We start from the raw sequence: 14,997 nt of genomic DNA on the forward strand, positions 1-14,997 counted from the left end.
AGAACACCCAGTGGGGGTGCAGTCCTCTACATGTCACTGATGGGGGAGATGTGGCTGCATGAGCTCTTATGTCAGTAGCTGTTGCTTGGGGACACCTAGGATGTGGCTGACTCCGGACCTCACAGTCTTCCCAAGCAGCAGAACTGAGACTTCTTGGCCTTCTCAATAAGGGAATAGAGAAAGGCTGCTATAATCACTGGACAAATGATGCCCTCAACATTATTTCAGGAAGAAATTGAACTTTGAATAAAAAGTGTAATTTTACCTCAGGAGAAGATTCGCCTCTGACTGGAGGACCACGATGGGCATGAGAGGGTTGCATGATAAAGATCTTTTCCTTTAAAATTTGACCTCACAATTGACCTATGAGTCAAAAGTGAGTGACATCATCATTCATGAGTAATTGTCATACGAAACTCAAACTGAATACATGGTGAGACAATCCCTTCTCTGCGGACACCCAATGAACATTGTGGCAAGTCTCAGCATGCATGTCCTTGCATTTTCTACGAATTGCAGTCCTAATTCATTCTGCCCTCTTTGTATCAGGATCTTAAAACTACACCCTTTGTTTTGAGAGTCCTTTGAAGCAGCTGTCATAATGAGGATATAGAAAAGTGGAGAATTTGGAGATAAAGTTAATTTATTCATTCAACCGATATTTTCTAGTTACAGATTAGGTGCTGAACATAGATTAAGGAACTGAGATTACAGTGATGCAGATAAATCCGGCCTGGTAGCACACATCATCAGGGACACAGACAGAAATTGGCAATTTCAATTCTCAAAATCATGTGGTAAGCACAATGGGGGCACAAAGGAGGGCCACCCCATCCAGTTTAGGGGATTCATGAAATTCAAGACTTCAAGGAGAAACCAATCAGCAAAATAAAGGTGAGGACCAGTAAGAGGGGTTGCTTGAAGAAGTCTGAATACTGTGTACAGATGCCTAGAAGAAAGAGGTAACATGTCAAGATTGTGCAACTGGCAGGAGTTCATGATAACAAAAGCATAGACTGCAAACATCAGTCAGCAGAAAGGGAATTCCAAAACCACCACAAATACACTGCAGACACAGTACACGTCCAACACCTTACGATGCTAATTTGCAGTTGGAAACCAAAAGACACACCAGCTGGGATTTCAGAGTCACATGATCCCTTATACCTTATTTTTCAGAGAATTTAATGAAGTAGAAATCAACTTCATAATACAAACAAGATTCAGATATAAACTTTGTTTTTTGCAGTATCTAGACCTCGCTATTAGATCTCTCTTTTGAGCTGGTGTAGGGGAGGAAGACAATTCCTCTGCCCCCGAGGTCCTTCTGGCTGGTCCAAGAATTAAATCGACATGAGACGGAGCAACACAACAAAAGCAAACAAAGCTTTCTAACATGCATGTGTGGCAGAAACCCAGGAAAGCTGAGTAACTCACCAGAATGGTGGTTTCACCTTAAATACCATCTTCAGCTAAAGGCAAAGGAGGATGTTGGGGGTAGTGGTTTGGGACTTCACCTTAAATACCATCTTCAGCTAAAGGCAAAGGAGGATGTTGGGGGTAGTGGTTTGGGACTTCAAAGGGGAGGAAGGCAATTCATATGGAAATGGAAAAGCAAGTGTTTGGTAGATAAGAATGGCCTTGGCGAGGACCCTCGCAGTCTACCAATACCCAGAGTTATCTATAGCGATGGCCTGTCCGGGAGACAGGCTTCCCATCTGAAATCGTTGTAGGCAGTTAAGGGGAAGGTCAACGTTTCTTTCCGACTCTCTTGTCCTAACCAAGAGACACATTTTAGGATGGCCAATTCTGATCGCCCACCTTGGCTAATGCTTTCCCTGGAATGCAAAATTCCCTATCACCACCACCACCATCATCATCATCATCATCACCCTCAACACCATCATCGTGGTCATTGTGTTTTCTTTCTTGTACTTCTGAACTGGTATTACCTCTTCACTATAAAATCTCCAAAAACACAAAAGTTTATGCAAAATAAAGTATTTCTCTCATTCCTGATCTCAGCAAACTAGTTTCCTCCAGAAGCAACCAAGATCACTAGTTTCTCATGCATGACTCCAGAGGCCGTCTAAGGGTATACACACGTGAATATAAGGATTGCATTCTTTTGCAGAAATAGTTTACTATCCCTATGGGTTTGCACCCCAGCTTTTCCACCTTACAACATAGCTGCTAAATTGTTCTGTATCATTACAAATAGAGCTCCATCTCTCAATTTGCTGGCTACATAATATTTCATTATATGAGTGTGCTAAAATTTACATTACCAATATCACATAGATGGACATATAAGTAGTTTTCAATCTTTAAAATTATAGCCAATGTTGCAGTGGTCACCTTACATATACATCATTCTGTGACTCTGTGTGTTAGAGAGTACGTGTGTCCTAAAACTTAACCTGTTGGGCCAAAGTTAACACAGATTAAAACTGAATTAGTATTAGATACAATTTTCAATAGACATTTTAAACTTGTACACCCTTAAAAGTACATGTTTTCAAAAACGTTAGGAAGAGAATTTGATAGCATGTGAGGTGAAACATTGTTTCATTTCTCTTACTTTGAGTGATCTGAATAACTTACTTTTCTACAAGCTGTCTAAAGTTGGTCCATTTTTATTGATTTGTGGCTCTTCATGACACATAACTTGCATAAATTAGCGCTTTTCTCTGACATAAATTTGGTTGTCTTTTCCAGAACATTTTTTACTTTTGAATTTCTTCATGCTTTTTTACCACAACAAATTTATTTTTGTGTAGTTTTGTCTGTATTTTTACGTCTTTGGGTTTCATATCGTTTGAAAACAAATTGGATGTCCCAAGGTAATTTGATAATTATCTGACAGTTTCTGTTTCCATGGAGTGTTTTGATGTTTCGGTCTAAGGTCAACCTGAAATTTACATTGTGCAAGGCTCATAATGGATCTAATCACCCTTGTAGTCTATGCAGATGTCCAGTTGTTTGACCACAGGTATCACGCAGTTCATATTTCCCACTGAGCTGAAATAACACTTTTCGCATACACTTAATTCCTGTGTGGTATTGGTTCTATTTTTAGACTATCTACTGCGTTTTGTGGCTATGCCTTTGTATTGTGCCTCAGTGACTCACTGTTCTAATCATGGAGGTTCTATAAATTTCATTGTAACGCTTTGGCATTGTCTTGGCTTTTTAATTCGTTTTGATCAACTCCGTTTAAATTTTACAATCAGCCTCTTTGAAATTTTCACTCAGAACACATAAAACTCACAGGTGAACAGAAAGAATTGATTTACATATGGAATTGGCCCTTCCTACTCAAGGCACAGCATATATATCCACTTGTATGGTTGTTCCTATGTAACTTACAGAAGAATTTTCTTTTTTCCTGAGGAAGATTCACCCTGAGCGAACATCTGCTGCCAATCTTCCTCTTTTTGTATGTGAGCATGGCCACTAACAGATGAGTGGTGTAGGTCCGTACCCAGGAGCCTGAACGCAGGCTGCTGAAGCAGAGTGCACTGAACTTAATCACCAGGCCACTGGGGCTGGCCCCAGAAGCATTTCTGGATAGGTATATTCCAAGTTTATTTTCAGAATATTTCAAAGTTGACCTTCTCTGTTCTTCTAATCAGTTGTTTCTGCTTCCATTATATTACCTGCCCCATCACATTTACTCTACCTTCTGTTTGCCAGGCATTGATGCCCTATAGTAGGTACTTTTATGTTTTTATCTTAAAATTTTGCTGAAAAACAGAAAAAGTGTATACACATAAAAATAAGCCAGATGCTGTTATGAAAACTTGCAAAAGTTACCTGAAACTACTCTGAACAGAGGTACTTGGTAATTAGTATCAAGAAACGATTTATGGCCTGCAAAATTCGAAACCACAATGAAGGCTCTGAAGGATTTTCCTCATCCTTATTTTTCTTCTTCTTTGAAGTGCAGTCGTTTTTAGTATTTTCCTTCTCTTCCAGCAGGGTTTTCATTTGGGCCTAAAAAAGTGTGGTATGTTAGGAAAAGGTAAACTTTTAAAAATCCCAATCTTTCAAGAATGTGGTTTATATTAACGATTTATAAAATTGTCTGTATTTTCCTTCTAAAAGTCTTCTGTCTCATTAGATCTTGAGGAGATATTGTTCACGGCAGGAATATATCCTGGTTTAGGCTGGGGAAGTGAGAGGAAGCGTAGTACAACCTTAGTCACATTTACCCATCACCAGGGTCTTGCCAGGGTGCTAACCAGGCGATGAGGACAATTGTTGTAAGATATTCTAACCAAAATTATGCTGTTTGGGAGAGAGCCTTCTGTCTGAATGGCATGAAGCCTCACCCACATCTTAGAAATAATGGGAACTCCTAAGCTGTCTATAAATCTGATATAAACACTTCCAGGTAGGAGGAGAGAGAATTCCCCCTTGGCTGTGTGCTGACTCAGGCAGGCTACCCTCTCCTGGAGACAACTGCAGCCAGGTTAGGAGCTGTCATGACGTCCCCTGCATTTCTAAGTCTGTGCCTATCTGATAGTTTTAGGTCAACTAGGATCTACCTTAGGGTCTTTGGGTGGTAGTAGGGTTCCTGATAATTGGCCATAATCTTGGTAAAGTGACCCAGTAGCTACTTATATTAGATACACCTGCTTAGAACATTTACTTGCTAAACCTGGGAACCCCATTTAACAGTGGCTCCAGGAGATCATCTCTCCAAATAGCAGCAGCACACGGCCTGGGAAGGTTAGCTATACTCTATAATTGTGTGGAGGTACCACGGTCTTCCTGGACTCTCCAGAAATGCAGTGTGAACAGAACTCAGGTGCTTTGACATCCGCCATTAAACACTCAGGGCTCCGAGTGGCTCAAATGCAGTAAATGACAATGGTACTTCTCTCTATGACTTTGCTTTAATTTTCACCCATCCCTTCCTGAGGTTCCAGAGCTTTGTTCCCCAGTCACTGCCCAGACCCTGGCCAGGCTTACCTCAAGCTTCTGAATCTTCTCATCCCGCTCTCTCAGTTCATTTCTCATCCTCTCTTCCATTTCAGCTTGGAGTTGCTTGAGGACTCTTTCTTGATTGTCCAATTTTTGCTGCAGCTCTTTACACTTTTGCTCAAGAAGCTCCTTTTCCCTCTCAGCTTCCTCTCTTTTGGCCCGCTCTTCTGCTCCAGGAAGATTTTAGACAGCAAAGAGAACAACAGTCAGGCCTGAGAGCTCCAACCCGCATCCCCCAACCCTCCACTTTCTCAGAGGTCAAACTCTCTTGAAAAGGCAGATGCAAATGTCTGAAGTCACCTGGTGACCACCCATCAACAGCAGGTCTGAGAATGTGAGAGGAAAGGCCCTGGCTGCCTGTGCTGGATGCACAACCACAACTTGCCTTCCTTTCAGACAGAGCAGAGTGTGTTCACACAAAGAGAGGAAGCTCCTTGCTTCCGGAAGGTCTTCCTGTCAAGAGCTCTCAGAGGGCATTGCAGGAACCTACCCACCCCACTGTGAGCTGGGCCCTCCCCATACCTGCTAACCGCTCTTCGGCATAACTGGGGAGCTTGTCTTTCCTCAGGAAGCACACCTCTGCTTCCTCCTTCATCTTCAATAAGTCCTGGAGGACACAGGAGGCAAAACACATCAGGCAGATCAAACCTGAACTTCCATTGAAACATTCTGAAAAAAGATCCATCCTGATTAACATTCCCTGGTTGCTTCCCACTGCCTACGAGTAAAGTTTTCAAGCTCCTGCCTACCTCCCTCCCCTTCCAGCCTCCTCTGCCAGTGCTGTTCCCACCACCCATGCTCTGTGCCACCAGTCAGAAGAGCGTGTAATTTTACAAACAATCTTAGGCGCTTTCATATTTTTCACGTGCTGTTTTTCTGCTTGCTGCTCCTCCTGTAACATACCACCCTGGATAATGTGTTCCAATCATTCCAAATTACCTCTCACTCCTCTGCCGGGAAGATTTCCTAGATCACCTTTCCCATGGGAAACCATTGTATGTTTCCATTTGTACATTTGTATCACTGGTACATTTTAAATGCATGAAATTTATGGTGTGTGAACTACATCTCAATAAAAGTGTTAAAAGAAACTTGAATTACTAACACCTCAGAGAAAAAATACTCTATTTAAGACTGTTGATAAGTTTCTTAACTCCCTGGGCCTTCCTTGTGAAGTTTTGGGTTATATTATATAATTTGCAGCTGTAGTGTCCTGTGATTCTATCCACAGGTTATCATTAACAGTAATACGACCAAAAGCGAAATAAAGAGAAGCTTCCCAGAGAAACTTGAGTTGCTACGAACGAGAGAGAGTGCACAGAAAAAGCAACCAGCTCAGAATAACTTGTGTTCCAAGCACATAGGGAGACTTTGCGAGTATTCAGTCAAGGAGGACATCGGAGTGTCTGTTCTGACTTTGCTTCAGAGGTTAGCCAGATTTCCAGATAAAGTGCCTGAGTTTGGAGGAAAGGAAGATAAAATAGTGTAATACAGTCATTTGGAACTCTCTTACTCAGAAGAATTAGGATCCTTCTACTATGAATAGTAAAGAATCTATGGCCAATAAGGCGGCCTCTACATCAAAGACTTAACACGAAGAATCAAGTATCAAGACAAATTACCATGTACATATTCCTTAACTCCAGCTTGTCAAATTGGAAGGAGCGCTCCATGAAGCCTTTCTCGTGGCCCATGATTGGCTGAATTCGGACCATTTTTGTGGGAACTTCTCTCAGCAGAGCTGTTGAATTCTCAGGCTAGGACAGAGGTGTCACCACGTCCTCCAAACAAGGACTTACACCACTGTTGAAGGCATCCACCAAGGTCACCACCAGAATCTCCAGCCCTTAATGCAACAGAACATTTAGGGGATCAATGAGATTCAAAATTAGAAACTACAATTAGAAAATGATTTTTAAGAAACCTTACGCAGCATGAAACTCCGTAAATCCCATCGCCTCCTACTAAATTAGTGATTTCCTTCCTAGTCATTCTTTCTTCTACGGTTCTCCAGGTCACTGCGCTTAAAAAAGTTAAGTATCTTCCTTCAGCTGACATGCTCTGGTATATTCTGGAAAAAGAATTTCCCAGCAAAGCATAATAAAAATAACATAGGCAATCATACAACTCAATAACCCAAAAAACAATGAATCCAATAAAAAAATGGGCTGAGGGACTAAATGGCTGTTGCCGCAGCCGCAGAGGCCAAGGAGTGACAGGTACCGCCAAGGCCACTCGGTTGTTGAAGCAATCAAAGTTTATTGATGAAGGGACACAGAACGAGGAGCAGGGATAAAGGGGAACAACAAATCGGTACTTTCAACATCTACAAGAGTTTATACGGCGGGTGGCAGGGCCGATTGTCCGGGTCTGAGGTGAAGCGTCCTTTCCTCAGTGAGACTTGCAATTGTTCTATGCCTGTGACTCCCTTTTATCCTAAGGTTTCTCTAGCTTCTGACTCAGGGTTTCAGACATTTGGATACTTTGAGTTATTTCTTCTTGTTCCCACGGATGGGGTGCTTCTATCTTTTTTGTTCCCTCGGATGGGATGTTTCTAAAGTCCTGTCAGGTGCCTGTCGGGGTGGCCAGCCCAGACAAGGAACATGACACAGGACATATTCTTTGTAACTTGTGCCTTAGAGTCAGGGCCGAAGTGGCCATCTTTGACCCCAAGCCCAGACACATTCCTTTGTGCAGGGCCCAGGCCCAGTGTCCTTGGAAGGCGGGGAGGTCAATGAACTCTGTACAATGGCCGTTTTTCCCAGTAAGATATCCAAATTGCCAACAGGTACATGAAAAGATGCTCAACGTCACTAATCATCCGAGAGATGTCAATCCAAACCACAATGTGATATCACCTTACACCTATTGAGGTGGCTGTTATCAAGAAGACAAGAGATAAGTGTTGGTGAAGAGGTGGGGATAAAGGAAGCCTTGTGCACTTTTGGGGGGAATGTCAATACGTTCTGCCACTGTGGAAAGCGCTATGGAGCTTCCTCACAAAACTGAAAATAGAGAAACAATATGATCAAGCAATTCCACCTCTGGATATGTCCAAAGAAAATGAAAATAGGATACTGAGGAGACAGATGCAATCCCATGTCATTGCAGCGTTATTCACAACAGCCAAGATGTGGAAACAACCTAAGTGTCTGTCAGTGGATGAAAGCACAAAGAAGATGTGGTGCATACATACGATGGAATCTTATTCAGCCATGAGAAAGAAGGAAATGCTGCCATTTGCCACAGCATTCCTGGACCTTGAGGGCATTATGCTAATTGAGATAAGTCAGAAAAATACTGTATGACATCACTTATATGTGGAATCTAAAAAAAGCTGAACTCATAAAACACAGAGTAGAATGGTGGTTACCAGAAGCTGGGGGTGGGGGAGTTAGGGTATGTGGTGCAAGGTTACAAACTTGTAACTAGTAGGTAAATAAGTCCCGGAGATCTAATGCTCAGTAAAGTGATGATAGACAACAATACTGTATTATAAACTTAAAGTTGCTAACAGACCAAATCTTAATGTCACCACCACCAAATAATGATAATCCAATAATGATGGAGATGTTAGCTAATGCTGTGGTGGTAATCATATTGCAACATAAAAATGTATCAAATCAGCGCGTTTTATGCCTTAAACTTACACAATGTTAGAAGTCAATTATACCTCAAGAAAAATAAATTTAAAAATAAATAAAAATAATAAAATAGATAAGAGGTCACCAAGTGAGGCAAGCTTTATATATATGAATAAATATATAAATATAAATATAGATATGTTTATCTATGCTTTGGGTGCTCACTGAGGAGAGCACTTATCATACAGGATGTCTCCTTGGACGCAGTGATAACTTGCAAACCCAGAAGAGTCTCACAGTAGAATAAGATCACAAAGTCATTCTCTGGCCTCAGACTTATCCAAAGCACACATATGTCACCACTTCTGTACTTTTCTGTGGCACGAAATGCAGGCTAGTTTTGGCCGTCTTCAAGCTGCTGCCTTCATTATTCCCCCAATATTTGATGAAGCTAGGGATGAGATACAGGGTATCACCAGTCCCAATGTTTTACTTCCATAAAATAATAATATTCAAGTAAGCATCAAGAGTACAAAATTTGCTAGCTCCCCTGTGTGTGCTTCCATCCCTGTCCTCAGTGATACTTACGAGACCCTGCAAAGTAGGCTTATTGTACCCGCTTTGCAAATGAGATCAATGGGGCTCAGAAAGTCCAAGGGATTTGCCCAAAGCACATAGTGAATAAGTGGTAGACCCTGGATTTCAAATCTGGAAGGTCTGCGTTAGTGTTCTATGCTTTGCACGCAATTACCAGGCAAAATAATCTTTCCCCAAAACAAGGATTACCCCATACTCCTTGATCAGTAACTTCCAGGGCATTTCTACGGACTCTCCTATCCCAAAAATATTTCTTCTAATATATTACTACGACCTGATGGGCCCCTCCTTTTTCTTCAGACTCCAGCCCTCACCCCATAGACACTCAGCGTTTTGCAGACCTGGCTGTCTCCTAGCACAGCTAGTGCTTCCCCAGGGGCTCCAGTTCACCTCAGGTTTATGAGACATATCCTTCTCCTTATTTCATTGCTTGTTATCCAGTCCTATTTATTATGGCCTTTTGCTTATTCCAACACATCTCTTGAGCACCTACTATGCACCACAAACTGTGCTTGTGATCCCAGCCCTGATATCAGTTCCCCTACATTGAACCCAGCATATATGGGGCTGAAACCAAAAGCACTCATCCCCTTCTCCTGCTTCTCTAAGTTACATTCATATGTAAAGATCGTTTTTTTAAACCTTTGTATCCCTGAACTTCACAAGGCAAATAGAAGTTACAAATTGTTAGAGCCCAGGTGGCCTCACGCTAACGTTTTGGCTAGTTACAGGTCCTTTGAAGTTTTCTTACAGGGAACCTGATATCCAGAGAATATCAAGAAGCTGAAGCTTCCCAGACCCCATCTCCTCACTTTCCTGACACCAGAATCCACCATCCACCATAGAGGCAGATGACCAAGGATACTCCCCTGCGGATTCCCTTATCTCACCATCCTCCTGCCTGAAAGCAGCCTCACGAGGCCAAATGCAGGCTGGTGGGAAAGCACTGACCTGCAAGGCCACAGCCTCCCCCCACACACCTGAAAACTCAAATAAGACCCCCTGCCTCTTCTCCTTTGAGGAGGTGGAACTGAGTTCTAAGTAAGTCCCATCTCCTTGTCTGGCTGCCTTCAGATAAAACTCTTTCCTTGCCATAAGCCTGGCATTCCTGTTTTCATTTTGGTCTCTCTCTCGTGTGATGGGTAAAAGAACCTGTGTTTGTAGCTGGTAACACTTGTGTCCTCGGATAAAAAGTTAAATGAGCTGTAGTCTCTGCCCTCAAGGAGATACTAAGGTAACTGCATCAGTTAGGATTAGGCTTAGCTGTGACAAACAGAAAAAAATGGCTCATAAATGATTTACATTTAATCCTCTCTCTCATAAATTTCAAGGTTAGTGGTCCAGGGATGGTATGGTGGTTTCGTTTCTTAAAGGATTGAAGGCTCAGAACCTTTCTGCCATATGCTCAGCCGTCTATAAGGGGCAGCCCAGGATGTGAGATGATGTGCCATCATATTTGTATTCTAACCAGAGAGTGGGGACGGGGAGAAAGATAGGCCTCTCTTTTCAGAACTATCGCATCTGCATAAAACAAGTTCCTTCTTAAGTTATTCACATTATCGTACACAACCACAAGAGAGGTTGGAATTGCCATCGTTATTCTGGGAAACCGTGTGCACGGCAAACAAGTAGGGGCACTATGAGTATAGGAGAAGGGTAGAATGGACACTAGGGGACAGTTACCAATGTTTTGTAGTAACCATCTCAAATTAGGAAGATGACAGACAATCTAACGTGGATTACAGTTTATGGTTTATCACACTTGTTATTATCTCCACTAAAGTCTAAGATTAGGGGTACAAGTGCCGTGTCTATCTTGTTCTCTGCTTAGACCCCAGGCTGGGCTCACAGAATGCACTCAGTCAACATTCGTTAAATGGAAATCATCCTGAGGAGAGAGGTCTATGTGAGTGATATGGGTAACTGAATCGTGTGTTGAGATGACTTAATTCAGCTTAAGAAGACAAAAGAAGAAAAGCCTTGAGGAAATCTAAGGGGTGATGGTCCTGGGGGAGCATAAGGTTTCAGAGGCGTGGAAGACAGAGCTGAGCATCCAGAAGAGAGAAGAGATCACTGATATTAAATACCCAGAGAATTCACAGCAATTGTCAGCAAGGAGGCCAAGGATGACCTGACTGAGCACAGGTTTACTTGAGTGATAGAATAGGACCCAGAGCCGGAGAAAGGAGCTGGGAAGGAGGGAGAGCCAAAGAAGGCAGCTCCTTTCCAATAAGGCAGAATAGGATCTCAGGAGATATGTGCTGAAGTATTTTGTGGTGAAGGGTCATGGTCTCTGCTACTTACTTGCCAAATAATAATCAGAATAAGGAAGTAAATAGAAGAAAGTATACATCTGTTCAAACACAGAGAATGCAAGTGTCACAAAATGTTGCCACAGGGTGAATCTCAGTTAAAGTTATATAGGATGTCATTATAACCTTATATTTTTTCTGTAATTCAGAACCGTTTTTTCAAAACAAAATTTGTTTTCATATAATTAAGATTAACATCACAATTATTTTACAGGTATCCAGGCAACTACTTGGTTATTTTATTTAAATGGTTCTCTGGGAAATCTCTATATTTTTCCTGCAAGAATATATAAACAACATTAAGTTGAAATGTTTCCAAAGTTAGGTTTTAAATCTTGCACATTTAAGATGTATCTTTTGCATTGAAAATTTTCCAGGTGTACAGTTGACTGCTCATGTGACCTTAGCAAAGATTTGACCTACGTCACGTTTTCAGTAATTATTATGCTTAAAATAATTGCTTCTACCTGAAGGGTTATTTGGAGTTTTAAATGAGGTGTTGCAAGCTCTCGTCTTAGCACAGTGTCCTGTACAAAACAAGCTTTCAATAAATGTTTCCTGAATTAGATCAAGATTAATCTACAATAACACAATGACCAATTGGCCCATTGGACAGTTTATTTCATTGCGTTCTGCAAGAACTATGTTACAGAGACACGAGTATATAAATTAGCTTTTCATCAGAACAAAACAATAATCGGCTGAGATGCTTTGCCCCTGTTCAACCACCCACTGTCGGATTCTTCAGACTTTGGGGAATGAGGAGAAGGAGCCCCTCAAAGCCACGTTACAATCTCTGCACTTGTAGCCTCTTCTTCAGAGAGAAGATTCGGGGCACTGTTAGAAGATATGACTTGTACTGCAAATGCCACTTTTGAAAATGAGACCTGTGGTGTCTCAGCTGTGCATAAGCCATGAGCTTAATTTCAATCAACAAAGCAGTGTTCTCCCCTGTTCAGAAGTGGTTTTTAAAATTGGATGTTCATGAGAATCACCTGGAGTGGGTGTTAACCCCCCAGATTCCCACACCCAAGAATCTCTGTGTGACTCTCACAAGAGTCGCTGGTGAGTCTCACATTCGTACGAGAAACCCGGCTATGCAAAGACTCAATTTTGATGATAGACTTATTTTGAACTGTTAAAGGTTAACATAGAGGTACTGAAATCCTTCCTAGACGGGGATTTTAAAAGCCCTCACTCTGGTGATCTCTAAGTAAGTGTGACTAATAGATAAATAAGAAACTATCATTTCTGGTGATAACAGTCTGTCAACTAGATGAAGTCCATTTGTTCTCTGTATCCGCAAACAACCGTTTCTGTGAAGGGGTGTCATTTGATCAGGGAGGTTCTTTCAAGAGATCTGAGCCTCCCCTTTTGAAAATCAGTTTGAATCCGAAGAGAGAAGCACTTCTGAACATTTTGTTGAGATCTCAGAATTTACCTTTAGCCACATTTCACCATGTTGTCATAGGTGTCCACGGGATTTGGTTAAACAAATCAGTGCATATTAACCTCCCTGAGTCGAGTCACAGAGGCCTTTGTAGATGCGAGAACTTTGGGAGGTAGTCTTCCATCCAGAGTTCTCAAACTGGGCCACGTATTAGAATCACCCGGGAAGTCTTTAAACCAATACTGATGCCCCCACCACCCTTCCAAATCATTAAATCAGATGAGAGAAAGAGAGGCAATCATCAGTACTTCCTAAAATCTCAGGACTGTAGGATCTCTGCATCTCAGGATGCAGCCAGAGTTGAGAACTATTGATTAGACGATCCTCCTGCATGGTACTATGAGGAAAGCTGAGGTCACAGAGAAAAATGCCTCCTGGCCCTTGTAAAGAGCCAGGAGGAGACCCTAACCTCTCCATCAGCTTTCTTTCCTCTCCACTTGCTGCTGCCCTCACAGTGGCCTTACTCCCAATTCCTCTTCTCATCCCACTTTTACCTCAGAAATCAAGGGTTTTAAGCCCAAACCTAATGTGCATGTAAAAGAAAGTTTGTAAATGAACATACCTGCTCCACAGCACTGCTGATCTCTTCAAAAACTCAGCCTTGCTCTGTTTCCTCTGCCTGCTCTTCTTCTAATTTATAGAAGCCAGAAAGAAAATGAAGGTGTTCACCATTCTGAGAAAGGAACTGGAGCATAAAACTGAACCTGAAAGGGAAAGTAAGTCAAGATATCTTTAGCTATTTAGAAAAGGCGGGCCAGACTCAAGCCACTAAAGCCTGAGAAAGCAGGGGAGAGAGGGAGGCGGGAGGATTCCGGTCACCCTGCAGTTAGGCCTCAGGAAACATCGCCCTAAGTAGCTTGCTCTGTTTTATACCCATCTTGCCTCTCCACAAATGGACCATGATTAATGTAGGTGCCCATTTTGTTGTATTATACTTCTTGGAATTCGTGGAGCTTATTGAATGAGTAGGTTAATGTTTTTCATCAAATTATGGAAGCTTTTTGTCATTATTTTTTCATCTATCTTTTCTTCCAGTTTCTCTTTCATATACTCATGTGACCTCTATATACATTGGCACGCCTGATGGTGCCTCGCAGCTCTGTGGAGCTCTATCTGCTGTTCATAATTCTTTTTTATTTAAGTTGGATTATCTCTGCTGATTTGTCTTCAAGTTCACAGATCTTTCCTTTACTGGCTCGAATGTGTTGTTGAGATCTACACTGTCTACTATATTTTTTATTCTGGTTCTTATACTCTTCCACCCTGGAATTTCTTTTCTTTTCTTTCCTTTCCTTTTCTTTTTTTGAGCAAGATTAGCCCTTAGCTAACATCCACGCCCATCTTCCTCTACTTTAGATGTGGGACGCCTGCCACAGCATGGCTTGCCAAACAATGCGTAGGTCCACACCCTGGATCTGAACTGGGGAACTCCAGGCAGCCCAAGCAGAGCACGCAAACTTAACCACTGCGCCACTGGGCTGGCCTCCTCTATTTGTTTTTTTCTGATCACTTCTACCATATTAGTATTCTGTAGATCATGAGTCATTTTCATCATACGTAGAGTCTGTAAACATGCTTACCTTCAGTTGTTAGAAATACTAATAATAACTGTCTCGAAGTCTTTGTCTGCTAAGTTCGCCACCTGGGCTCCATGAGAGTTTCTACTAACTTCTTTTCCTATGATTAGGTCAATTTTCCTGTTTCTTTGCATGTCTCAGGATCTATTCAGGAACACAGGGCACTAGAAATAAAGTAGTGTTGTAACAGTGGGTTGGATCGCCTGCCTCCAGGGACTGCTGTGGGTTTTGCAGTTTCTTTGTTCGTTAGTGACCTTCCTGGACTAGTTCTGTACAGTCTCAGGACCTTTCTATGTGTGGCTGCTGATGTCTCTGCTCACTTATACTTTTAAATGTTTATTCTTTTAGTTTTTGAGATTGACTTCCTAGAGGTCACTCTTGAGTCATCAGAGGTTATCGATCAGGCAAAAGCAGGTCAGAGCTTATGCTGAAGCAGCTTGGGCCAGTAAACATCCTTTCTTGATGAATTTGAGAGTGGTTTTAGAAGG

At 41.9% G+C, this 14,997-nt stretch overlaps 1 protein-coding gene across 1 annotated transcript; it reads right to left on the reverse strand.

The window, feature by feature from the left end:
- Nucleotides 1-625: 625 nt before the first annotated feature.
- On the reverse strand, nucleotides 626-14,287 carry LOC139040383 (guanylate-binding protein 3-like). Its single transcript, XM_070486794.1, has 6 exons — nucleotides 13,495-14,287; nucleotides 6,612-6,835; nucleotides 5,512-5,596; nucleotides 4,978-5,156; nucleotides 3,817-3,996; nucleotides 626-949 (listed from the first exon to the last, which is right to left on the reverse strand). Exons 2-5 carry the CDS (start codon nucleotides 6,702-6,704, stop codon nucleotides 3,823-3,825), a joined length of 531 nt encoding a protein of 176 aa, XP_070342895.1. The 5' UTR covers nucleotides 6,705-6,835; nucleotides 13,495-14,287; the 3' UTR covers nucleotides 626-949; nucleotides 3,817-3,822.
- Between the last annotated feature and the right edge of the window lie 710 nt (nucleotides 14,288-14,997).

This window comes from Equus asinus, chromosome 16 (genome assembly GCF_041296235.1).
Source record: "Equus asinus isolate D_3611 breed Donkey chromosome 16, EquAss-T2T_v2, whole genome shotgun sequence".
Classification (NCBI taxonomy): Eukaryota; Metazoa; Chordata; class Mammalia; order Perissodactyla; family Equidae; genus Equus; species Equus asinus.

Bases quoted from the DNA above. Each gene is read 5' to 3' on its own strand.
- LOC139040383 (XM_070486794.1), bottom strand. From the start codon at position 6,704: ATGGTCCGAATTCAGCCAATCATGGGCCACGAGAAAGGCTTCATGGAG. The intron at 5,597-6,611 runs GTAATTTGTCTT...TGTGTCCTCCAG, and splicing joins AGTTAAGGAATATGTACATG to GACTTATTGAAGATGAAGGA. The intron at 5,157-5,511 runs GTATGGGGAGGG...TTCCTGGAGCAG, and splicing joins TGCCGAAGAGCGGTTAGCAG to AAGAGCGGGCCAAAAGAGAG.